Consider the following 26,459-nt stretch of genomic DNA (forward strand, 5'->3'; position numbering starts at 1 on the left):
CAATTGTAAATATTTAAATGCAATCGATTTATTAAGTGAATGGAAAAATAAAAATTTATACTAAAAAATATTAACTACATCTGATGACAGTAAAAAATAACGATCAGTACCGTCATTAATTTTTAAGTTTAAACACATCTAGTTTTTATTATTTTTTTTTTGTTGAATAAGTAAACTACATGAACAATTTCGAGGAACGCAATTGAAAGGGGTATTCCCTGGTATAATATGACACATGTTTCCGAAGCCTAGTCACGAATTAAGAGTAACTTATGCGTTTTTTTGTGTATTGTAATGTTAACAAGTGAATTAAAAGAGTAATTTATTTGTAATGAACACAAAGAAACGTTTCCAAAACAATTAAGTTAAATAAAACAAAGTAAGAGTGTTATATTCGTCTGTGCCGAATCTTATGTACCCACCACTGACTGACAGCGATTTTTGTACATTTTGTATAAAAACATTTATTTTTATCAGATTTTGCCAATTTTCAATACCAAATAGACATAGAGCCATATTCCGGGAAGATATTTGTATGAGTGCTAGGAGAAATCATGGACCCATACTTACCATTTTCAACATAATTTGTTTTATAATAGAAATAACGTGTGCAAAATATCAATATAATTAAAAAAAAGTGCAAAACAATTTTAAAAAATATCAACTTCTTTTGGAGGATGTATCAATCACACTTTGGTCCATAACTCTGATTCTACTTGACCGATTTTGCCCCTTAATTCCTTCCATGTACACACATATGTATGTACGAACATCGTCGAAGAATTTTATAAGGACGCAGAATATACATAACATATACATTTGTGGATCTGCGGTGAATATTTCGATGTGCTACAAACGGAATGTCAAACTCAATATATCCCCCATATTTTGGCGGTGGTTATAAAAAGTGGTTTTTACTAGATGAACAAGTACAAATGTACATAATAAAGTTGTAAAGAACTTAAACTTGAAACGGAAACTTAATAATGGGTGTTTGTTTTAAGACATTCAATGCATGCATGTGTGTGTATGCATGTGTAAAGCTTCCTCTCAAAAGCTTGAGCTTTATATAGTCAAAGAGAGTTTGTATGCGAACAAAAAGTTCCTGTATAATCCTAGAGAGTTAAAATCGTAATGGGAATCTGATATGTTGGTTTTTGGTGGTGGTGTTGATGGTTGAATGACTAGAGAAAATGAGTTTTTTAAAGAAATAGACAAACTATTGTATGTACATATGTATGTATGTACTCTTAATATAAAACATCAACAAGTGCTATACATACTTATGCATCTATGTACGTACATACATACATATGTATGGACATATACATACATACATACTTACATAGTATTTAATTACAATGAACTAACATTAACAAAGTAGAGTGTATTTGCAAATACAGTTCGCTATTAAGTATTATTTCGAGGGACTATATTCAAAACCTTCTATCTCAGAAAATAAAAGTTTTCAGGAGAGCAAAAAAAAAACTGTTTATTTCGTTTATTTATGAGTAATATTGAGTTATTTCTTCTACAATATACATACATACATATTTCTAAAGCCGCTATTAAAATTTTGCATTGTCAAATTTATTATGAATAAGTAAAACTGTTCGTGATAGAAGAACTACTGGTAAGAATTACATTTTAATTTAGAGTTAGTTTAGAAAGATAATTTTCTCTAGAAGCTTAGGTTTATTGAAAATGTTTAAAAAAAAGTATTTAAATAGGGACATTTTTTAAGATATCGGAAAAAGTACCATTATTTACCCAATTTTACAACTTTCAATCGATTTCCGGCACGTGTTCTAGTTATCCGCATTCACTTAAATTTTGCAGTAGTTAGTTTTAGCTACTAACGAACAAAATAAGACCCATCCAAAGCAAATCTATTTTTTAAGGGCATGTCTAATGTACGTACATACTTATTATTATATATAAACAGTAAATGGGCGATATATCGAAAACGCTTTAGTAAATTTAAAATATTTGGTCAGATTCGTGATCAGCATATCCAAATTATTAAGTTAACATATTTTGCAACTGAAAATAATATAAAATAATTGATTTAGTAAGTAATTATTTAAAAAGATAGAGGTTTTTGTATTCAGAAATACCTATGTACTATGTATAATATTTTATGCTTATTTTAAATGTTTTTTTATTATAAATTAAAATACCACAGGTGAGGTGAGTTATTTTGTCATCAAAAACTAATTTTCATGAAAATCTAAGATAGTGGATATTGAATATAGTCCCTCGAATTTTTTTTTTGTGATTTTTTTTTTATTCGAATGAAGACAAATCAAAACGTACAAGTTTTGTTTTGTGTTGTTACAACAAACAAAACAAAAACAAAAAAGAACTTTTAAACTTGAGTGTTTAATGGCAAATGAAAAAAAAAAATCAAAATAAAAGGTCGCAAATAAATGAGAAACTGTTTAGTCGTTGATTGTCGGTTAAAGGAAAGTGAAATAAAAGCGAAAAATAATAAACCAAACATTAATTAATTCATTTACAAAAAGTGAACGTTCTGGACAATAATACACAATAATAGTAGCAAGTTATATAAACAAAAAAATAAATAAAAATAAAATAAAACAGATCCAGACGTTGTTAATTTATACATACAACTACAACCAACCTGCATTACATTGATTATTTAAGCCACTGCTAGAAAAGTGTTAAATACATATTTATTTTTATAGAGTAGTTTTACTGGTTACATAGATAGTATTAAGTATTATCGAATTCTTTCGTTTTGTATTTATTAACTACTTAGATACTTATTGAATATCTTTCGAATAAAAATGAAACAATTAACAAGTGAAACACAAAATATTGGACAAAACAACGTTTCCACCACCACCACCACCACACTACATAATGGACATAATGGTCAGCACCAGCATCAATCAAGTGAGAACGGCGATGCGTCCAATCAGAAACGGCTAATGCAATTTAATGCTAACAACAGCAGCTGTAATATAAACGGTAGCAATGCCATCACCACCACCACCAGCACAACAGCCGCCACCAAATCTGGCCTTCACTTGAGTTTTGTGGCCAATGCAAATGAGAGTATTGGTAGTGCGAATTGTAAACAATGTCAAATTGGTAAGTACCAAGTTATTTTCATACACACACACATACATATAAATACATTCATACAATTATCTATGTATGAGCATATGTATGTACATATATGTACATATGTATGTAACTTGCATTGATTAACTATGGAACGTATCGCTCATTTGCCTCAACAGAATCATAACTCAAAAAATCATTGTATGTACATATATGTACATATGTATGTAACTTGCATTGATTAACTATGGAACGTATCGCTCATTTGCCTCAACAGAATCATAACTCAAAAAATCATTGTTTCGAATGCTTTAACTCATTCTATTATTATTATTTTTTGAATATGTAACCAGAGCTTCGAATTATTTAATTAATTTAGTTAAGCTTAATTCACTAAAATCTTAGCTTCATTCATAATACGTAAAATTCATTAAAAGTTTGAATGGCTAAATTTTGGTTATTTCTAATCCAAATTGAATGAAACTATTACCCTTCACCATGAGTGGTAAGGGTTACATACTATCCACCATGCCACAGAATTACATTCTGATCGAAAGTGCAATTAATTCCGCATTTTCATTTTTTTCGGAAAGAAACCGAAACAATTTCCATCATGTACCATTTTATAAGATGTTCTTTTTCTGAATGAAAAAAGTTTGGGGAAAAAAAGTCATGTTCGATTAATAATATTTATTACAAAATTCATTCCAATTATGAATTTCTTTTTTCTGTGTACATATGTATTTTTAAATAATTTCACAATGCACAAAATATTGAAAAATTTAATTTGGAAATTCAGAATTATAAAATATTTTTGGAATTGAAAAATCGATCGGAATATACGTGACAGGCCTGGCATGGTGATCGAATGAGCTATCGTATCGAAAAATGATTTCGATATCGAAATTATGATAAAATGTACTAAATGTCTTGCTCGATATCGAATGCCATAATCTCAAATAAGAAAATTACGATAAATTTTACTCGATATCGAATGCGGTAATTTGGGCCCTGTATGTATGTATGTACATTTTCTCGATTTTAAATAGCAACTGAAACATCATTATACACTATCAAATCATGTTTATAAGTTATTTGGGGGCTCCAGAAAGTTGATTTCAACAGACAGGGCTTTATCGACTCCGATATCTATAACGATCCATAATATATATTCTTAATTGGGTCGCAAATTATTTATTTATTAGAAGTCCTATGTGTCTTTAACAACTCTTCATAAGACAATAAAACTGTATATTTTTTTAATCTCTTCTGATAACTTTGGATCCAACGTTCATACATATGTATTTCATTTAATTATTGTACTTAAAGCCTGTTTCACGATGTCGAAAGAAAAATGATTCGAACAAAATTGTATGAAAACTATTCGAAAGAATTTTAAAAACAAATATTTTTGACTCATTTTTCTTTCGACATCGTGGAACGTGCAGTAAGATTATACTTTTTGATTAATTATTTTTAGGCCCTCATAAATAAAATTGGGCCCATTCAAAGCTAAATAAAAGCAAGATCATAAATCTAACCAGGTTATATTTTAAAGAGGATAACAAAGACTGTTTGTTTTTTCTTCTTCAAACAAAGTGAGTTGGTCTAATGTATGTGCATATGTATGTATGTGTTTAAACAATTTTTTAAAGTTTTAGAGGTTACTTACTAAGTACTAAAGTACTTTTTTTCAGCGTGCAGCAATCCTTGAAGTAATAAATACATACCAATGAACTTTTATTTTTTGATAAAACTTTGAAAGTCAAGGCAATTGAAATGAAACTCACATTCACATTTGTTAGACGACTAATTATACATTTTTAAATACTCTGAAATAGGTATGCACACAGTTGAAAAGTAGCAAATCTAAAAATTATTAATCATACTAACAGCTATTGTCTATTAAAATAAATATTTAGAATGCAATAATTGTTACCTTCATCTCAAAGAATGTTTAAAAACTGTTACCAATTTATTTATCAACAAACTTAATATCTTTAGAATTACATTTATGAATATGAGAAAGTAAAACCAAATTTAGAATTTTCTGCCAATTAGAAGCAACGACAAGTTTACTAAGGTTCTCATTTAATTAAAAGTCTTTTCTAATAATATCCTGGGAGGAAAAATTAATATTTTCAAAATGCTATAAAAAACAAGTAAGAGAGCTATGTATATTGGGCTGTGCCGAATCTTATATACCCTTCACCAAATTATACTTCAAAATAAAAATTTTAAATATTTTTAATTAAACAAAATTTTATTTTTTTTCCAAACTATTTTTTTTTTATTTTTTTGAAAATTTTTTTTTTTTTTGATTGACCGATTCTTACAATTTTCAACAGAACTAGTATTTTTATCAAAAGCTAAATTGCAATATATTTAATTAAAAAAGCAAAACATTTTCCAAAAATAGCAACTATGGTATTTTAGAATTTGTCTCACATTTTGGTTCACACCTCTGGTTGTACTTGACCGATTTTGCCCATTTTCAATACCAAACATTTCTGATCAACAAAGAATACAATTTCATATCGGTACGTTCTTACATTGAGGCCCTATCGTGCCAACAATTGACGGAAGGACATATCAAGGACCAAGAATATATACTTATATATACAATATTTTGATATTTTACAAACGGAATGGCAAACTCAATATACCCTGTATATTCTTTCTATCTGGAATTAAGTGCACGGACTGTACAAAGTAGTACAGAAGTAGTAGCTGCAAAGAAACCATTTATAACGCAGAAAAATCCTATAGCTCACCTTAACGCATATTGTTGCCAATTGTCTACATTCCAGTTCCATTCCACTTAATTCAGATTCTAATTCAGAAAAATCAAATGGAGTACGAAAAGTTTCAGCTTACGAAATTCTAAATCAAAGTAAAGCTAAAGGAAATATAATAAATAAAAATCAACTAAATATTTGATACTTTATAGTAATAATATACTTTAAGGCGGGTGTTAGATCATTTTATATGGGCGTTACAAACATCAGCACAAACTCGTGATACTCTTCACACTATAGTGGTGTAGGGTATAAGTATTTATTCGAGGGGTATGAAAATACTGCAAACTGTTAACAGTGTTTTAATAAACTATTTTACTGTGCAAACAAAATGTGTACATAAATATTTTCAAAATGTGTATGATGAAATCGTAACAACAATTTTCATTAAAACTGGAAACATAAACCTCAACAATTCGTGCGAATCTTTTGTCATTATAAGCCACAAAATTATATGGAATTTCAAACGTTTTTTCTTTTTTTTTGTTGTTGTTTAATTTAATTTTACAGTTGAAATCTTTCAATAAACTTGTATTTAATACTAAATCGATCTAAGAAATAATGTTTTAATGCACTCTTTTCTAACAACAACATCAATAAAATAATCTGAGATTTTGACATTGACTTTGGGATTTTAGTTTTAATTTCAACTACATACATATGTACATATGTATGTTTGTATGTATGTAGTAAATATTTAAATACCAAAATATGTACTTACATACTGTATGTACGTACATAAATACATTTAAAAACTTAAATAGATACATATGTATGTATGTATGTATGTACTTTCATAGACATTTCATGTATGTACTCATAGTATCTAATTATACCCTACACCACCATAGTGGGGAGGGTATTATGCGTTTGTGCAGATGTTTGTAACGCCCAAAAATATTAGTCTAACACCCACCTTAAAGTATACCGATCGACTTAGAATCACCTTCTGAGTCGATTAAACGATGTCCGTCCGTCCGTCTGGTCGGCTGGCTGGCTGTCCATGTAAAGCTTGTGCGCAGAGTACAGGGCCCAAGGAACAAGCCTATTGAAACTGGCTGAAATCGGTCCATCATTTCACCTAGCCCCCATGCAAATGTCCTTCCGAAATTGGACTTTATCGGTCATAAATGTTTAATTTATATATGTATGTATCTAAACAACTTCCGCTCCAAATAAGTTTTGTATACACAAAATTCATGTCACCAAATTTTGTTACGATCGGTCCATAATTAGTCATAGCTCCCATATAGACCCGCTTCCGAAAATCACTTTAACGTGCATAAATCTCTCAAAAATGTAAGTATACACACAAAATTCAACATATTTAACTTGAATATAGACATAAATCACACGTACTAATTTCATGGTGATCGGTCCATAATTGGTCATAGCTGCCATATAAGGCCCACTTCCGAAAATCACTTTAACGTGCATAAATCGTATAAAAATGTTGGTATACACACAAAATTCAACATAGCTAACTTTAATATAGACATAAATCACACGACATAATTACTTGGTGATCGGTCCATAATTGGTCATAGCTCCCATGTTAGGCCCACCTTCGAAAATCACTCAAAAATATAAATTATTGAAATTTTAAAAGAAAAATGTTTTTGCTCTTTTACTTAGTGTAGGGTATTATATGGTCGGGCTTGACCGATCATACTTTCTTATTTGTTTTTGTTTGTATGTATGTACAAAATTATCTTTACAATAAATTATTATGGATGAATGATTGCATTATACTACATTTGTATACACTTGCCTTCTTTCAAATAATCCAAGATCAAACACACAAAAATAATCATCTAATCAAGTTTTATTTTTATGGTTTTTAAAAAGAACGAACAGTAAAAAAGCCACTTGAACTACTTAAGTAACTAAAATAAAATAAAAAAAAACAAATAATTAACAGAGCCAAACTTACGCCGGACATAAAATTTCGAAGGTTATTATTGGTACAAAAAAACCATCCAAAACAAAAAAAGCACTCATTATTTAGGAGTAACTTACCTCTGATTTATTTAATTAGTAACAGACTCATGATATGTAATGTAGTATATGGGCAAAAACTATTTTTTTTCTTCAAATTTGATTAAATTTTGTTAACGATTTTTTTTTGCTCAGCACATCACTAACGATTTGTATGAACAAAAGTAGTGGTCCAGCATGTAAAAGTTATCGCGGTTAAAAAGTATTTTAAACATGATTTTTAATTTAATATTTGATGTTAATTTAAGTGATTATCAGCATGTATAAATATTTTTCAATTCTATTATATTAAAGGTAGCTTAGCGATAACGGTAATCGAACTGAAAAGGTATTTTAGTAATAAGGATAGCTTAGCGGTAACGGTAGCTAACCTTTCTAAAAATATTGATAATCATATTTGTCATAATTGTCATTTTGACAATTACGTCTCGTCTCTATGTTACCCTTTGCCTTGAATTCTGAAATTCTGTAATTTTATTGCTAGTAGCGTCATTAAAACAAAAGTGTCATTTTGACAATTACATCTCGTCTCTATATTACCCTTTGCCTTGAATTCTGAAATTTTGTAATTTTATTGCTAGTAGCGTCATTAATACAAAATTATTTGCTATTTTGTCAAAATCATAAACACTTAATAATGAACAATAAGGTAGGTTTCATAGATTTTAAAAGAAAAGTGTTTTAACCCATATACATACATACATACATACATATGTATTTACGTACATATGGTCGCTGCGCATACAAAAAGAACTATACGTAGTTTTTCCAAAAAAAAATTCACAATCTGAAAGCCTTTTTTTCGAATATCTCTATTGTGTAAATCAGATAGAAAAAAATAAAAATGAGTTTAACTAATGCATGTTTTTGATCAAAAACTATTAAATCATTTATGGTATTAATTTGGTGTGAAATAACAAACGATTTTTCACGTAACAGTCAAATCTGTGTCAAATAAATGTCGCTTCAAAATTAAAATATCTGTCCTTGTAAATTTTGAAATACGATTAGAAGACTCGATATCGCTTTAATTACATTATTCCCTCCCAATATATTGCAGAGAGTATGAAATGCTTGGAATGCGAGTGTATCGCAAATGGTTAATAATTTGCAAAAATTAACTTCAAATTAATGTAGGCAATTATATGCTTTACAAATATTCTAATTACTTCTGGACATAATATCTTTTCAAAGTAAATTGTTAGAAAGCAGCTAAGAGACTTTTTTATGGAAGAGACTTTAGTATGATATAGGAAATTGACGAAAATAATCAATATTTCACATGTACCTAGTTTTGTAACCGCAGCGACGATATGTATAAAACTTATTAATCTTTAGATACAAATTAAACAATTAAGATGTACATTAGGGTGTCTCTTTTGTATTAGTTTTTTTATGGGAATTTCGAGGAGTGTAGATTGTGTTATTGTGACAATAGTCTATACTCAAAATTGTATGTATGTATATCGCATAATGTTATCCTGGGCCTCATCAGCTTTGATTTTTTTTTCGTAAAACCGTATATCCAAATGGACATTTATAATACGCACAAAATTAATTGAAATGACATTTTCTTATTTGAAATTAAGAAAATAACAATTGAAAATGAGTTTTTACATAAATTCGAAAAATAACAATTTAAGTTGAGAATTCCCCTTTGTAATTCAGAAAAAAGAATTGGATATGTCACAAAAAAAATCAAAATGCGAATGATACAATTGGGTTAAGTATGTACATACGCATATATGCAACAATGTTTTATATGATAAAGAAAATTAAAAATAATTAATGAAATTAAGTTAAGTCATATTCAAAATAAAGAAATAGTTACACTCTAAATTAAATTAAATCTATCATCTATCAGATCAAATAAAACTATGTATGTATATATTTGAAATACTAAACATAGCTTTTGTTTCATGATAACCTTTAAAAATGACCCAAGATTTGGTTTTTCATTCCCAAAACAAACAAAAACATTAGGTACGATATTCGTCATTCAATGAGTACACAAATGAACACTTTATCATCCTTTCTGAAGACATATTTAATCATAATTTATTGGAAAATATCCACACACATGTACATACGTACATAGACATAGATGTAACTGATGTAACTGAAGCCAATGAAAACTACATTTTCTAATACAATTTCTAATTTTTTCAATACCATTACAGCCAATCAAGATAATACATAACATTTATAAGTAAATATACATGCATGCATACATACATACGAATGAATATACATACATACATACATAGTATAAATATACAACATAATAAATAAATATGTACATACATAGTAATTTGTTATTGAAGAAATACAAAACATAAATAGGGTTTCATTCAATTAAAAAAATACACAAAGTTTCGAGAGCGAATATGAAAGCAATGAACAAAATTGTGAAGAGAAGAAATCTTAGAAAGGATCCTGGCGTAATTTTTGTTGACGAAGATTCCTAGCTACTTTATGATTGCGATAATCGGACGATTTCCATAAACGAAAATGTTGAATGTCTCGAAGTCTTGATGGCATGTAGGCAAAATAGGTTTTACGCGGTGGTCCATTGGAGCATATGTATCCGCGCATAGCAAACCAAAAAACGCGTGTATGATCCAGAAAAGACGAATCTAAACGGCAGTAGTATTTGTTCTTAATATGTTGCACCTAAAGCCAGAATATAGAATATAAAATACATCATATCGTCCCCTCGATAAAACAATAGTGTATAAGCATATACACCATTATTTTTTTATAGCATAACAAGATTCTACATACATATCTGATTCTAAATGTGGTCAATTGAAATATTACTTTTGTTCTAGATGTCTACTTACACAAAAATGTTAAACTGAATTATTTCGAAATGCCAAAAAAATGATACACTATTGTTTTATTAAGGGAACGATATATAGATGAAATAAATGTTTTCTTTTTTTTTTTAAGTATAACAAATGGGAATCATTTATGTATTTCTAATTTTCAAACTTCTGTATTCACCGCAGTGCATACATAATACTTACTTTTCTGTCCAAATATCTTCGACAATTGTAGTTGAGAAAAAGATTTCTACCAGTTTGTTTGGCATTTGGTATCGGGAATTCCAAATGATTTTTATCTAAAGCTCGAAAGATTTTGCATGACATTCGATATGATTTGCATCTTTCTCGGGGTGTATACTCCTTGCCAAAACGGCGTGCTATCCATTCCCGTAACAAAGGTATCTTATGGGCATCCGGCAATTGAGCCCATACAAACTTAGGGTTTTTACGCAAATATTGAAAAGCATCCGACAACATTCTATCCATCAGGAAGTGATCTTCTGCATTATAGTTGGCTAAAGTGGGATATTGATTGAGAGGCTTTAGGTTTTCTGCCGCTTGTGCTGCAAACGTGTCCTTCATATTTACTTCATAACTTTTTACTTCATTGTCAAATGTATTTTTGGCACATTTACGAACGGCTTCGTCATATTCAAGGCTCGATTGATTTGACAAATTGAACGTATTTTTGTCCAAAGCTGCGAGGAACATTTCTTTCAAACACCTTTTGTTATTATCTTTGTATTTTGACAAAAATATTTTTGCATAATCAAATATAAAGGGCTTGTGTATCAATGGCCATTTAAAGACTGCATCGGAAGAGGCAACAGTAGTATCGCTGGCATTATCATAATCATAATTATGTATTTCGTACATTTCACCAAATTCATTTACATCTGGTGCTCTTAAATAGCTCTCTTTCTTCGATAACAGATATCCACTGTCTTTTAGTTTGTGTTTACGATCATTCAAAATATTCTCTACTTTGTTTTTACTTGTATGAACATTTCCGTATTCTTTGTTCTGTATTCCATACGTTTTGTTGCTTTTACCACTGGTCAGATTATAATTTTCGTTGTTTAGATCCACTGATCTGATAACATTTGAATGGTTATTACAATGCCCATCAAAATTGTCCCCGAAGATGACATCGAATATTTTGCAATCACTGGTAATGGTTTTTAATGACTCCGCCTTCTTTCGTACCGCACTGGTTTGTTTGTGAAATTGGTACAGTTGCTGTTGGACAGCATTGTCCAGCAGCTCGCTGATTTTTTTGGCACGATTCTAAAAAAGAAAAAAAAAAAAAAACATGTAGCATACTATGTATGTATGTATGTATGTCAGGTCACTAGACTTACATCTTTGTTCTCATTAGACATGAAGTAAGATTTTAAACACTCGTTTCTTGATTTGACTTTTAGTTCATGCTCTAAATTAGTTTGCAAAGCTTTAGTTGTCTTGTGGTAATCACACAGTACAACAATGGTCGTGGACCACAAACGGGAGGCCTCCAAGTTATAAAATATATTTGTGATAACTTCCCGAATAATTAAGTGCGAAATGCGTTTGCCTGGATTAAAGCGGTAATTCGAATGCCAGCGGTTAGATTCGTTTTGTACAGTATGATTTATATTGTCATAGTGACTGTAAATATCCATGTCAACTTTGAAATTAGGTACCTCCAGCAGTAAGCGCTTGCCATAATGTCGAGGACGAGGATGTTTTTCAAAATAAGGCAATACATATTTGTGTGAAATTCTTTCATTATTTCGTTTTATAAAGGATTCCTTAAGTTGTTTGCGTTTTAAACCAGCCTTCTTCATTTCAATTCTTGATGTGTGGCCACTTGGAAGAATTTTATCTAGTTCCCGAAGCGTTGTTACCATGTCTAAATGGCAGATAGCCGAACAAATTAACTGTTCGTTAACACTATACGAGTTGTGGACATGCTTGGGAGTTTTGTAATGCATTTCCATGAGAAACCACAGAAATACTAAATCATTGCCGCGACTTAGACGCATTAAAAACATAATTTGTTTGGATGTTATCAATGGTTCCAGTCCGATTAGGTTCAAACACGATCGTACTCGATGTGTAGTTCTTTGCTCTGCATCGTCTCGTAGAGCATTGAGAAGCTTATCGGCGCCTTGTATGTGAAGATGTGATGTACCACGAAACCATGGCGCAACATCTTTTTCCCTAAGATATTTCATTACAATTTCACTTCCGGTTGTCCTCACTTTTTGTCCATTATTAACATTGCGAATGAAGTCTTTTCGATTTCGTTTCAATTTATCATTATTTTCTGGAAAATCTTTTGAATATCGCCTTCCAATATCCATTGTTACTTTCAATCGAATTTATATGTACATACATATGTTTATACAATGAATTTAAAATGCAATCAATTATGAAGAAAAATATGTATAAAATTTAGATACATATGTACGTATTTTGATTATTAAATAAAAAATAAAATGTTTCTAATCCATTGTTTGTATTCGTTGTTATTGTTAGAACAACTTTTTTCTACACCATTTATAATTGAATTTTAGAAATTTCTAATTGTACTTCAGAATTTTCCGTTTGTGTCTCAGAAATTCCTAATTCTTCTAAAACTATTAGCTACATACATTTTATGCTATCAGCAATCATCTCGAAAAAATTGCAAATATTCCGGAAAATTTATGTTTTAAAGTTACAACATTACTAAACTGTGTTTTAGATTCTTAATTTCAGAAAGAAAACTTGAATTAAATAAAAGTTTTTTTTTTTTTTTAAAAACATTCCTTTTCGATTTATTAAATCCTCAAAACGTTGTCTGGTTTTGAATTGTACATTCGTACTTCATCCGGTTATGATAAAAAAAAACACTTTATAGCCATTCTAGGTCTTTGATACACATATAGTACATACATACCAGCCATTTATGGTTATTAGGGGTATAAATCTGTTATTTTCTTTGTAAATATAAAAGGGGCCCTGGCATAGTTGAATATGCTATTAAAAATTATATTATTTATTCACGGTTGCTAAAATCTTTCCATTTAATTATCGAATGCCACAACCTGATTCGAAACCGTATTTATTAGGCCTGCCACACATTCTGTTCGGTATGTTTCTAATTGCTTAGTTGCTATTCCGATTAGAGTTCCTAATTTCCCGGACTTTTTTCTTTCCCGGGAGGAAATTAAAATATCGTTTCATTACCGGGAATTCCCGGGATTATTTTTACACTGAATTAAACCAAAAACAAGAATAAATTTACTTATAATTGTACCAGGGTTTTAAAAGAAGTACAATTTTGGTCCAGCCTTTGTAAGGGTTTCTAATTTAATAGTGGCATTTTATCGGTATTGTCACAATCTAAGTTTTAATCAGTATAATATCAATAAATTCTTTGTTTAATTAAAGAACTTATTTTGACTATGTTAAATCTATAAAACATACGTAGTTAGAGACATTTTTCATATCTGATTGTAGATAAACAAATTTGAACCACTATTATTTTCTCTAAATATGAATAATATTCGTTGAACATCCCTAAAAGTTATAATGTTATGCATCTTAATTATTCCTTTAAGAGCATAAACTTTAAATTAGATTCATTCTTAATAACCAATTTTTTCTGCTGTGGCTTGAGTTGAGTGAAAAAAATTCGGTTATTTCAACCGTAATACTTCTTTGCCAACTGAATATCTGTTGCTAGAACCGAACAAATTTATGGATATAATAGAATGATTCAATTAGCAACAAATTTGGCCATCGAAACAAATCTGAAAATTTTAACTTTTTGAAGAAAACTTATGTAGAAATTCCCGACAAACATTTCCCGAAAATTAACAAAAAATATTCCCGGGAAATTTTTCCCGCGTAGGAACCCTAATTCCGATAAATGAATTTGAGAATAAAACAAATATCAATTCCACTATGTTTACTAAAAGTGATTTCATTTGGAAATGCTGTGCCAATGGGCTATAATATGAGGTGCAAAGGAATGTATCCGCTATTTTAATAGTTTTTGACCCTAATGTGCATACATACATACATATGTATACATATGTATGTATTTATTTGTATTATGTGGTTAAATACTTTATGCAGTTTTTGTTGGCCGTTAGTGAGTGAATCATGTAAAAATACAATAAAATACACTAGCTAAATTAACCTTGCACGCATGCTAAAACTGTAAATATACCCAGCGGGAAAAATGCTAGGGCTTCACTCTTTGTAGGCCTTCTAAACCACATACATACATACATATTTACACATTCTAAAAAATAACAAATCTTTATTTATAATTCAAACAGATTGGTTTTGCAATTCTTCTTGTATGTTGTCTATATCAAAATATATTTTTGGTCTCATTCATTTCAGGTAAAAATCATTCTAAAAAAGGTTTTATGTAGAATTTATTAAGAATATTTCCCCTGATAGCTCTAATTAAAGGGCTTGTTTCATCAGACCTTCAATTAGGCTTTAATTTTCAGGTCTTTTAATAGAAGTTCCTATGTAGACATTCTATGAGGCATTACGTGTCTCGTCGATTTTAAAATGCAGCTGGGTGTCCTTGTGTCTGCAAAATAAGGCCTTTCGGAAGGCCACTTTACTGCATATTTTTACCGCTATGTATATATGTATACATACTATGTATTATTTATGTATATCTTTAATAAACCATTTTGTACTTACATAGTTTTAATAGTTTATTGCAATTCTGTTGAATATTATTGTCTAATATAATAATATGTATTTAATTGCGGACGTACATACACACATGTGTACATTAGACCTGCTTTTAAAGAATAGATTTGATTCGAATACGTATTTAAGGTATAGGGGCATGTATTCGCCATTTTAATAGAAAAATATTTTAAATTTTTATTCAAACCACAATACATATTCTTAATTTGTTTCTTGTTTCGGATACTTAGATATGTTGGCTTTAGTTTTGATCATTTCAATCTTGCCTATCTCATATTAATATACATATTTTTTAACATTTCTAGACTGACCAAAAACGGCGAAACCACCCCACCCATGGGGTAAATACGCCTAGGGATGGGGCAGATTTGTCATTTGTAAAATAAGACAAAAAAATCAAAAAATATAAACGTATTTTACTCTTATACCTTAATTCACAAAAAAGATTAATAAACTAGATATTTATTGTTTATTTCACATAACTTAGCAAAAAAAAAAAATTAAACAAATTGTGACTGATTTCTTCTATATTTTATCAACATTTTGCTCTAAATCACAGGGATTCCTTGTATCTGGCGTATGTGCCCCAGGGGGAGTTTTGAGGTTTAATATACATTTTTTTCATACTACAAATTAAATATATCACAGAAACTAAGGAAGTTAGCACAAAAAAATCGCACGCTGAAATATTTTCACAGCTTGTTGAAAACCAATAAACGCGTCTGGCTCACATCATATATGTATATGTAAAATTAAGCTTTCCAAGTTTCAGGGATGTTTAATAATCGATAAAGGAATACATAACTTGATATTGTAATAAAATCGATTAGTCGGTTTTTAAGTTATTCGGTGTTGGCAGATGTGCCCCTATGGCGAAAGATCCTCCTTCTACCCTACATGTATTATTTCTTTTTATATTGTTGAAATATTTGACAAAAAAAAAGCGTGGCCACTCTTCCTTTGCACACATACATATTTATTTAAATAAACAAGCTTTAATTTAGAAAATATTTCAATACATAAAAGAAAATGTTTATATTGTTGTTTGTCGTTGTTTACTCTTATCATCATCTAAAATCCAATAAACACCTGCTGAAAAAAATTGTGGTTACGTTTGTTTGTCATATAAACTGTCGGTCTCGTTGTGTTCGTTATAAGCGTGTTTGACTGTAAAAAATAATTAATATATTCACATCGAATTACCAGGTGTTGTTATATCGTTCGCAGCTTGATGATGAATAATTGCATTGAATTGAAAATTACAACCACATTTCAACTTCCACATTCTTGCTCACACGCTACCTCATTGACATTTGAGAGAGTCAGAGATTTTATGAAGCTTTTAAGCTTTTGAGGTGACTTGAATGTTCTGCTAAAGTAAATTCTTTATTTATTCGTAAAACACGAAATAACGGTCAACAAGTAAGAATTTTTGAGAGCGGGGGTATTTTTAAGAGGATTTCACTTAAAGCTTTTTACAATACTATGTCTGTATGAGTGTAAGAGTGTATATGAGTGTGTGTGCATCTGTGTTATACTGAGGATGATTTAAAAATTCTCAGTTCAAAAAATCAAAATCGACTTCTTACACGAAAAAAAGTATATGTAAAAATATATAAAAGATTTGAATTTTTGTATACTTGAGTAGAAAATTTAGTTGTTGAATACAATTCGTCGAGCAAAGACGAAGCAACGGTCGCATCTGAAATTTAACAAAAAAAAAAAAACAGAAAACAATGTGTTAGAGAAAAAATATTGATAAATAATACAATAGTAAATAATAATAATAAATAAACGTACATAAAGCTCGCCGTTTTAACTTTAATTTAAAATAAACATTAATTAATAAATAATATTTGTTTTACTTGTTTGAATTAACAAAGTCATTAACTATTTCTAATCTGGTATACATACCTACATAGTATAAGAAAATTTTGAAACAAAAAATAATAAAAAAAAATCACACACTCGCAAACAAATACATCGCAACAAATAACATTAAACCTAACATGAGTTTTACGCGACAGTTGTCTGAAATGAGTGCTAGCGAATTGAACGATGCCATCGATGATACAAATTTTCCACAAGCTCATGTCCTTTCACGTGGTCGTAACAATAGTGTTTGTTCAACAAGTAGTACTTCGGGCACCTCATCTCTAATGGACCGTAATCTATCGCAGACCGATGATGTTGCTGTGAGTGCCAATACAAATGCTCCTACGAATGTTGTTGCTTCGTTAGCTGGCAGTAATAACAGCTCTGGATTGGATAATGCTGTTGTCGCTGACATTGCCACGACCACTAAGCCCAACACTAATCGGCCCAAACTGATTTTAAAAACAAATGGTATAAATAATGACAACGAATCACTTAGGTCGCCCCTAACTCCAATGACGCCAAGGACATCTACAACACCAGGTAGTTTTAAATCATTAAATTAATGATTTGCAAATCAAAATTTTGTTTTCACAATACAAATCTTTAAGTTGTGATTATATAATTTGAATTGCGTCAGCAGGTATTTGGGTTTCTAATCTGAATTTCACTTGCCACAACCGAATCGTTCGATTGTCAAACATATTGGTTATGTCAACCAAATCTGTATTATTATTTGTGTACATATAAATATTTACATCAAATGCGAGATTAAAGATTAAAGCCTAGTTAGTAGCTACACAATTCTTTACGTATTTATTAATTTATAAAGCATTTTTATATGCAAAATTTTATAAAAAACTGTTAACTGTTTTAATTTAAAGTGGCGTAAGCAAATGAGAAGACATATTTAGTTTTGTGTTTTATCACGTTAACAAATCTACTATGTATGTCTCTTAAATTTCCTTATCATGTCAGTCAATTGACCTAGTTTTAATTAAAAATAAACGTTTTCAACAAATTTTTAACATTTAAGATGTTTAAGTTGGAATTTGATTTAAATATAGACCTATTGATGTGATAAAATAATGAATATACATACAAATATATGGACAAATTTCATATCATCGTATGTCACGTACGCCTATAGAGTGGAATAGATTTTGCAGAAATAAGAGTATCTGAAAAATAATTTGGTCCTTATGGTCCATTCAGAGGGTACTATATATTGAGCGAAATAAGGGTATATCGTACGTGACAAAAAACGGAAGTCCTTTTTTAGGTACATGTAGAAATATGCGAACATTTACGAATTGTGAGAGGCGTTAGGTTTTGTTTTAATTTCTTACACTAAACGAAATATTTTTCCTTTACAATCCGTCATATTTAAATAAAAACAATCTTTGGATGATTTTATAATAAATAAAATTTAATATCGTACGTGAATAAAAAAATATATATTCTGTAAATATGTATACAAAAACTAAAAAAATTAATGGAAAATATACATTCGGTTTCAATAAACAATTTTATAATAGCAAACAAACAATCAGAGTCAAATTCATTTCATACTATATGCTAATTGGGAGCTTAGTTTTAACCGCAATTTTAGCCTAAAGCATGCCAATTAAATTAAAAACATTAAATATAGTCAGTTTAAACTATTATTTTGCCAATAAAATGTTGTAATAAACTCTAAATACTTACACATAGTAATATTTTAATGTTTTCTCCTATTCAAATCATCTTGAAAAAAAAGTTTCAAGGGTTTTTGGGTTTTCAGACGTGGTAGTCATTCTCGTGGAATTACCCATATGTATGTACATACAAATAATGAATAAAGTGATTTAGAATATGTACAAAAATTAAATATAATTTACAGAAATACCAAAAACATTTAAGAATCATATAACTTTTAATTCGTTGTAACGCCATTGTACATTGTAACTACACCATTTCCATTTGTATTTCAAAAATTTATAATAGCAATACCAATGGAAATTTCTGAAATACAAATACATAGAAACTTCTGAAATATAATTGGAAATGGTGTAGTCTAGAGGCGACAATTTTTAAAATTCCTTATATGCCTTTGTTGTAATTGGTTGGAATAGGTTAGTTATTGAACCTACCCGGAATTCTATTATTCTATTCCGCAAGTTTTGGGGGAATAAGGACTAAATAGTTCCAAAAATTGCAAATCACTTAGAAATAGTATTGATATTATTGATAAACTTCAACACAAATTTCATATAAACAGGAATCACATACATATGTATGTAGGTATATTTTGGGTATCGGTACAAAGCTCGCATACAGCCGCTTTTTTTTTAAAAAAAAATCTCAATCGTTATATTTAATATATGTACGTATAAACATACTCGTATAACACCCTCTAAAAATTTTAATACTTTTCCATACACATGAAAAATCGATATATGTATATCGATTTATGTTATCAAAGGATAACAAGTTTTTAAAAAAAACTATATATAAAATAAATATACATACATACATACAAATTTATGTATTTGATTCCAAAATGTTGACATTCTTAGCTTATGTTTGATACCTATTTTTTTTCTCGATAATACTCGATTTATTCTTGACAATACAATAAACAAATGATAACGTTTCTTTCTTTTTTCCAGGTCACGAAAATTGTACATTCCACCATGATCTGGAATTAGATCATAAGCCACCTACAAGAGAAGCTCTATTACCTGATATGGCAAGATCGTATCGTTTACTTTTAGGTGGTTTGGGCGAAAATCCCGATCGCCAGGGACTAATCAAGACTCCCGAAAGAGCAGCCAAAGCAATGCTTTTTTTCACCAAAGGCTACGACCAATGTCTAGAAGGTAAAATTTCCAGTTCTAAATAATTGAAAAAATAACAACAATATCATTTCGAAATTCAAAGAAACCATATTAAGTATGCATAAATAAGTGAATCATTATTAGTATTTAAAAGTAAATTGAAACAAGTTTTTTTGAGTTTATACATACATATGTACATATGTATGTATTTACCCCATACGCATGCGCACAAAAATCCCCTTTACCGCGAAAACGATTAAAATAATTAAACATGTACATATGTACATTTAAAGCTGTGGTTGGTTTGTCGTCATGAACAACAGGTGGTTTCCCAAATTCAAGAAAAATCCACAGTTTGGCTTTTTAAATAAAAGATTCTTGCAGTTTCATGATAATTTCAGTTTTAATGGCCGGCCGCTTTATGTGCTTTGTCATGTTTAGCACTAAAAAGTTTAAACTTTAAAATAATATACCCATGTTTATGAGTTTGTATGATGGGAATGAATGAATTTACATTAATAAGCTAATTAGTGACTATACTTCTGAAGAAGTTATTAAAACCTGTTAGTTGATTTAGGGCAAATGTCTAAAATGCACGTAATTTATTATTGTGTGGTGAGTGAGTGAGTGAAAATTAAAACTGAGAGTTTGATGAAAAATTAGATTTTTGTTAAAAAAAATATGTTTTTGGATATTTTCGGTGATTTCGTCTTCGCCTATATCTATGGTCGTTATTTGGATCCAGAACAAAATTTTCATTTAATATTTTTGTAAAAATAAAAAACAAACCCCCATATTCATAAACAATTTTTGCAAAACATAATTTTTCAAACAAAATTTATTTTATAAACCGTTGATAAATTTAAAAAATTGTGTATGAATATGGGTGCAAAACTTTAAAATTACATCATTTCCAGTTGGTTTTCAGAAATGTCCCATTATATTTTTCTAAATTTCTAATTTTATTTTAGAATTAATTAATTTAGAAAATTCTGAAAAACAATTAGCGAAATAATCCAAATTGGCATTACTGTGTTTCCAATCTGTAGCTAAACTTGATGAAATTTACATGCTACACACTTACAGGTCTGTCAAACATTTCGTTCGGAATGGTTTCAATTCGGTATCCGATCGATTTGGTTTTAGCTTCTTCAGAATCCGTTTGATTTTGTTAATTCGCAAAAGAGTTAATAATTTTGTACATTCGAAATTATTTTTGCAATGTTTTGTATATTACGAAATAAATGAATAAATAAATAAATAAAAATAAAGCAAATCAGCAAGAAGCGTTATTAAGAGTTAATAACATATATGACAACTAGATAGGTAACTGATAGCCAACAACCTAAGTCTATTGTAAAAAATAATTGTCATGTACATATTTTGTTATTGTATCACCTATATGGGCAATTCAATGTCATCTTGCGTGACATTTGTATGCCTATAGAGTGGAATTGATTTTGCAAAAATAATAGTATCTGAAAAATAATTTGGCCTTTATGTTCCATTCAGAGGGTACTATATTTTAAAATAATAAAAAGTTCTTTCGAAACATTGTTGTCCAAAATATCGAGCGAAATAAGAGTATTATCGTACGTGACAAAAAACGGAAGTCCTTTTTTAGGTACATGTAGAAATATACGAAAATTTTCGAATCGTGAGAGGCGTTATGTTTTCTTTTAATTTCTTATACACAGAAAAAACTATTTCTTAAACCGTTTCAATTCAAATATATATCACATATTGAACTGGTTTCAATTATTTTATAATTGAATCGTATTCATGTGCTCAAAAACAAAATTTTCTGATATTTTCTATTGAATTTTGAGTTTCAAATTTCATAATTTTGACAAGAATATAAAATTTTCGTTATTGGATGAAATTTAAATACAAAAATTATTGAATAGATAATTTTTGTACTTAAAGTTCAACCAATAACGAAAATTATATATTCAATTGTCAAAATTATCAAATTCAATAGAAAATATCAGAAAATTTGGTTTTTGAGCACATGAATACTTGATTCAATTATGAAATAATTATTTCAATTCAAACATTTATCACATATTGAATTGAAATATAATTTTTTCTGTGTACATTCGGTTTCAATAAGCAAATATATTTTTTGTATTTACAAAAATGATTGTTTTTTAATAATAATTAATAGTATAACAATGGATTTGTCATAATTTTTTTCTGTGTATGCTAATTGGGAGCTTAGTTTTAACCGCAATTTTAGCCTAAAACATGCCAATTATATTTAAAAATTAAATATAGTCAGTTTAAGCTATTATTTTTACCAATAAAATGTTGTAAGAAGCTCAAAATACTTACATATGTATATTAATATCTTACATATAAAACATCTTGAAAAAAAAGTTTCAAGCTTTTTTAGGTTTTCAGTCGTGGTAGCCATTCTCGTGGAATGGACCATATGTGTGAAAATAAATTTCTCTCTCCTTCCATTCTATGTACAATATTTATTCTATGGTTAATAACCTACATAAGTCTGCTGTCAAATAGGTAGCCTCATACTACATACATACATATGTATGTACTAGTCAATCAATTTACATATGTATTTTGTTATTGAATCAGCGATATGATTTTTATGAAAGTAACTTATTTTGAATATGTTATTCTATGTTATTCAACTAATGTTGTGTACAACTAATATTCAATAAAAAAAAGCACGAATTGCAACAAATCTGAAAATCAAAACTCGTATGTTTCTGATCTGGTAAATTCATAAGAGTACAACTTTGAATGGCATTGAGTATATTAATCAACAAGTATTCAGAATAATATTAGTATTTTAGTATTTTTAATTGCTTACTTTATTTACTGTGCCCGAACGAAAAACCGGTTAAAAACACAATTGGCTTATAAATAATAAAAATACATTAATTTGCGATTGAATGTCGCTTTAAAAATCAAAAATCATAATAACTAAATGAAAGTAATTTACCTTCCATTATAAAAGTATGTACAATGTACATACGTGCACACGTGCATACATATGTAGTTATCTAAAATTTAAACCGAAAAACAAACAGGTGTGTTTAATTAAGAAAAACAAACAGAGTACTGTACAGATTCAACACTTTTATTGAGGAGTACAAAGACTCAGAATAAAATTTATGTACATATATTTACGTTCATTAGACCGATGCTCACTGCTAATAATGAAGTTTAGTTCATTTGTTTGCAAAGTTCAGTAAGCTGTTTGGTTTGGTATACCTAATTTATTGAAAGAAAACCAGAATTGTCAGAAGATTTTGCAGTTTTTTATCAATACAGAAAACTGAAACCCTGATTTTAATAACGAAAACCACTATTTCAATTACTTTTTTAAAGTCTTACATAATAATTACAAATTAAAGTTTAAATACAATCTCAATTATTGATTGTTTAAAGAAAAGTAAACGTTTAAGGAAAACTTAAAGTAGGTATACAGTTTTATTTAGTTTCATAAATAACAAAATACAATAACATAAAATATAGACTTTACAAACATAACGGTAATTCTTAAAAAAACGATAAAATTCACTCGACAAAAGTTTAAATATTTTTGAGGTGTATTTAAACTTTAGTCTCTGACTGTATATGTACATATGTATATGTATGCATGTATGTATTTATGGTACAAAATTTCCTAGATGGGTTAGCCGCTGTCCTTTCTCCTTCCTTTTTTCTTCGTGTAAGTGATTTCATTAGAATACTTATAAGTATAAAAAGGTCCAGGAAGATCTTACAGAATGCCTTATAGCTGAAGGCCTCAAAAATTTCGCCGCTGGGTACACTTGTTTACACGAACATTTGCCCATTTAATATTAGTAAATTTAAAATTTACCCTAATGTAAAATAAATACATACATATATTGCTGTCCTGTCTGTCCATATCCATTTTAAATAAGAAATACTTCAAATTCGATATATTTCACTAATGGAATCTCCTTAAAGCCCTTAAAGTTATGCTACATTAAATGTACATTCATTCATTCATTCATCCATACATGCATCCATTCATAGATACACATCACAACCTTACACACTTTATAACTCCTACGCTCCAGTAATGATGTGAGAGTAGAAGTAGTAGTAGTGGTGGTAGTAGAATTATGACAATGACATTGTTAAATAAAAAGCACGTACCATATTTATTATTACGCAAATAAACTGTGCTTTCAACACTAAACTATACAGAGTGAAAATCTCATCCATCACAAATACACAAATAGATACATACATACATACATAATATTTAGGTATGTATGTATATACATATGTATGTATAATTGAGGCAGAGGAGTTTGGGGTAAATTTAGCAAAGTGATTTCGATATAAAAAAAAATCCAAACACTGGCTGATTTTGTTAAAGGCCGTATTAAAATTATTATTATTGCCTTCATCATGAGTGGTAAGGGTATATCGTACCCTTAATAAAACAATAGTGTATAATTTTTTTGCCATTTCGAAATAATTGAGTTTGTAGAAAGAAGTAGAATTTCACCAAATTTTGACCACATATAGAATCAGTTATGTAGATTCTTATTATGCAATAAAAAATAATGGTGTATATGCTTATACAATATTGTATTATTGATGAGACGATAGATATATAAGTCAATCCGTTTGTAATTTCTACATTTTTCATTTGCAACCCCATAAAGTGCATATATATTCTGCATGGTTACAGATAGCGGAAGCCCCCAAATAACTTACAAACTTGATGCGTACTTATATCCGCTAGTTCTGGTTCGGTCGCTATTTAAATTCTGGAAAATCGGCCAACAAATAGCTGAGATATAAACAAAAATCCGTGACTACTTCGATTTTTAAAATATTTTGTTACTAAATAATTAACATGGACAATATGGATATCTAATGAAATTTGGAACGACAATGGGTTGATGTCAGAACAAATGTTTGATATACATAAAATGTAAAAAACCGAAAATCAAAGATATATTCGTCTGTGGCGAAATTTTTTTTTAATTTTTTAAAAAACTTTTTCATTTATTTAATTTTTAAAAAAAAATTTGGGTAAAAAATATTTTTCCCGATTTTGACCCATTGTAGGTCAGATATACTGTGACCTTATATACGTCGTTGCAAAGTTTTTTGAAATATCTATCATTAGATATCCATATTGTCTATATTAATGACTTAGTAAGCGAGGTTGACCTGGTAAATAGCATCCGAATCGGGTTGATATGTTGATGTATGTATGAATCATGTACATATGTGTGTTATTTGGGGCTACGAAAAGTTGAGTTCAACATACAGACGGACATGGGGCGGGCTATATTGACTCCGCTATCTATAACGATCCAGAATATATACATATACTTTGTGGGATCGCAAATGAAAAATTTAGAAATTACAACGGTTAAAAGATATCGAATGTTTTTTTCTTTTTTTTTTTTTAAAGTCCCAAAGAGGAAAATTTTTGCCAAAAAATTCTTAAATATTTCTTCCTTGATGTGTCATTATGTACAACAAATTGTTGTTATTTATTTTTGTTGATTTAGTGTTAATTCTTCTGAACATTAAAGCTGATATATTTTTACTTTAAATATTACAGATGTCCTAAATGGTGCTGTGTTTGATGAAGATCATGATGAAATGGTTGTTGTCAAGGATATTGAAATGTTTTCTATGTGTGAACATCATTTAGTGCCCTTCTATGGCAAGGTGTCTATTGGCTATTTACCTTGCAATAAAATTTTGGGTCTTAGCAAATTGGCAAGGTGAGATAATTGATAAAATTTATTCATACCTATTGTACATACATACATACATACATATCTACCTACTATAATTGTATTAATACATATTTTATTATGTGTATGTATACCATTTTTAATTTCTAGAATTGTGGAAATCTTCTCCCGACGTCTACAAGTTCAAGAAAGGCTAACTAAACAAATAGCTGTTGCCGTAACTCAAGCAGTTCAACCCGCTGGTGTTGCAGTAGTTGTGGAAGGAGTGTAAGTGTTCTAAATTTGTATGTAACTGAATACAGGTGTAATTGTGTTTTTTTTTCTTTTTTTCCACAGGCACATGTGCATGGTTATGCGAGGTGTTCAAAAAATCAACAGTAAAACTGTAACATCTACCATGTTGGGTGTTTTCCGAGATGATCCTAAAACCCGAGAAGAATTTTTAAATTTAGTTAATAGCAAATAAAGCTTTAATTAAAAATAAGTTGACATAATAACATTAATTGAACAAGTACTTCAACAATCACTTTTAAGGGAAGACAATGTAAAAACACATACTTACACGCGCACACACACACACACTCACAAATACATAAATATATACACAATCATTTAAAA

At 29.2% G+C, this 26,459-nt stretch overlaps 2 protein-coding genes across 4 annotated transcripts; one reads left to right on the forward strand and one right to left on the reverse strand.

The window, feature by feature from the left end:
* The first annotated feature begins 220 nt into the window (after positions 1-220).
* Pu (GTP cyclohydrolase punch) lies at positions 221-26,344 on the forward strand. Of its 3 annotated transcripts, XM_065513550.1 has the most exons (6): positions 221-265; positions 17,449-17,839; positions 19,948-20,157; positions 25,703-25,868; positions 25,992-26,108; positions 26,178-26,344. In XM_065513550.1, the coding sequence occupies exons 1-6, from the start codon at positions 236-238 to the stop codon at positions 26,305-26,307; spliced, it is 1,044 nt and encodes a 347-aa protein (XP_065369622.1). In that variant the 5' UTR covers positions 221-235; the 3' UTR covers positions 26,308-26,344. The 3 variants fall into 3 exon arrangements, with proteins under 3 accessions (XP_065369622.1, XP_065369624.1, XP_065369623.1); XM_065513552.1 differs by lacking the exons at positions 221-265; positions 17,449-17,839 and adding an exon at positions 2,796-3,117; XM_065513551.1 differs by lacking the exon at positions 221-265 and having other exon boundaries at positions 17,072-17,839.
* LOC135962201 (uncharacterized) lies at positions 10,060-13,165 on the reverse strand. The gene is made up of 3 exons (XM_065513983.1): positions 12,076-13,165; positions 10,916-12,001; positions 10,060-10,559 (listed from the first exon to the last, which is right to left on the reverse strand). Exons 1-3 carry the CDS (start codon positions 13,057-13,059, stop codon positions 10,311-10,313), a joined length of 2,319 nt encoding a protein of 772 aa, XP_065370055.1. The 5' UTR covers positions 13,060-13,165; the 3' UTR covers positions 10,060-10,310.
* Positions 26,345-26,459: the final 115 nt, after the last annotated feature.

The sequence above is a fragment of the Calliphora vicina genome, chromosome 5 (genome assembly GCF_958450345.1).
Source record: "Calliphora vicina chromosome 5, idCalVici1.1, whole genome shotgun sequence".
Lineage (NCBI taxonomy): Eukaryota > Metazoa > Arthropoda > Insecta > Diptera > Calliphoridae > Calliphora > Calliphora vicina.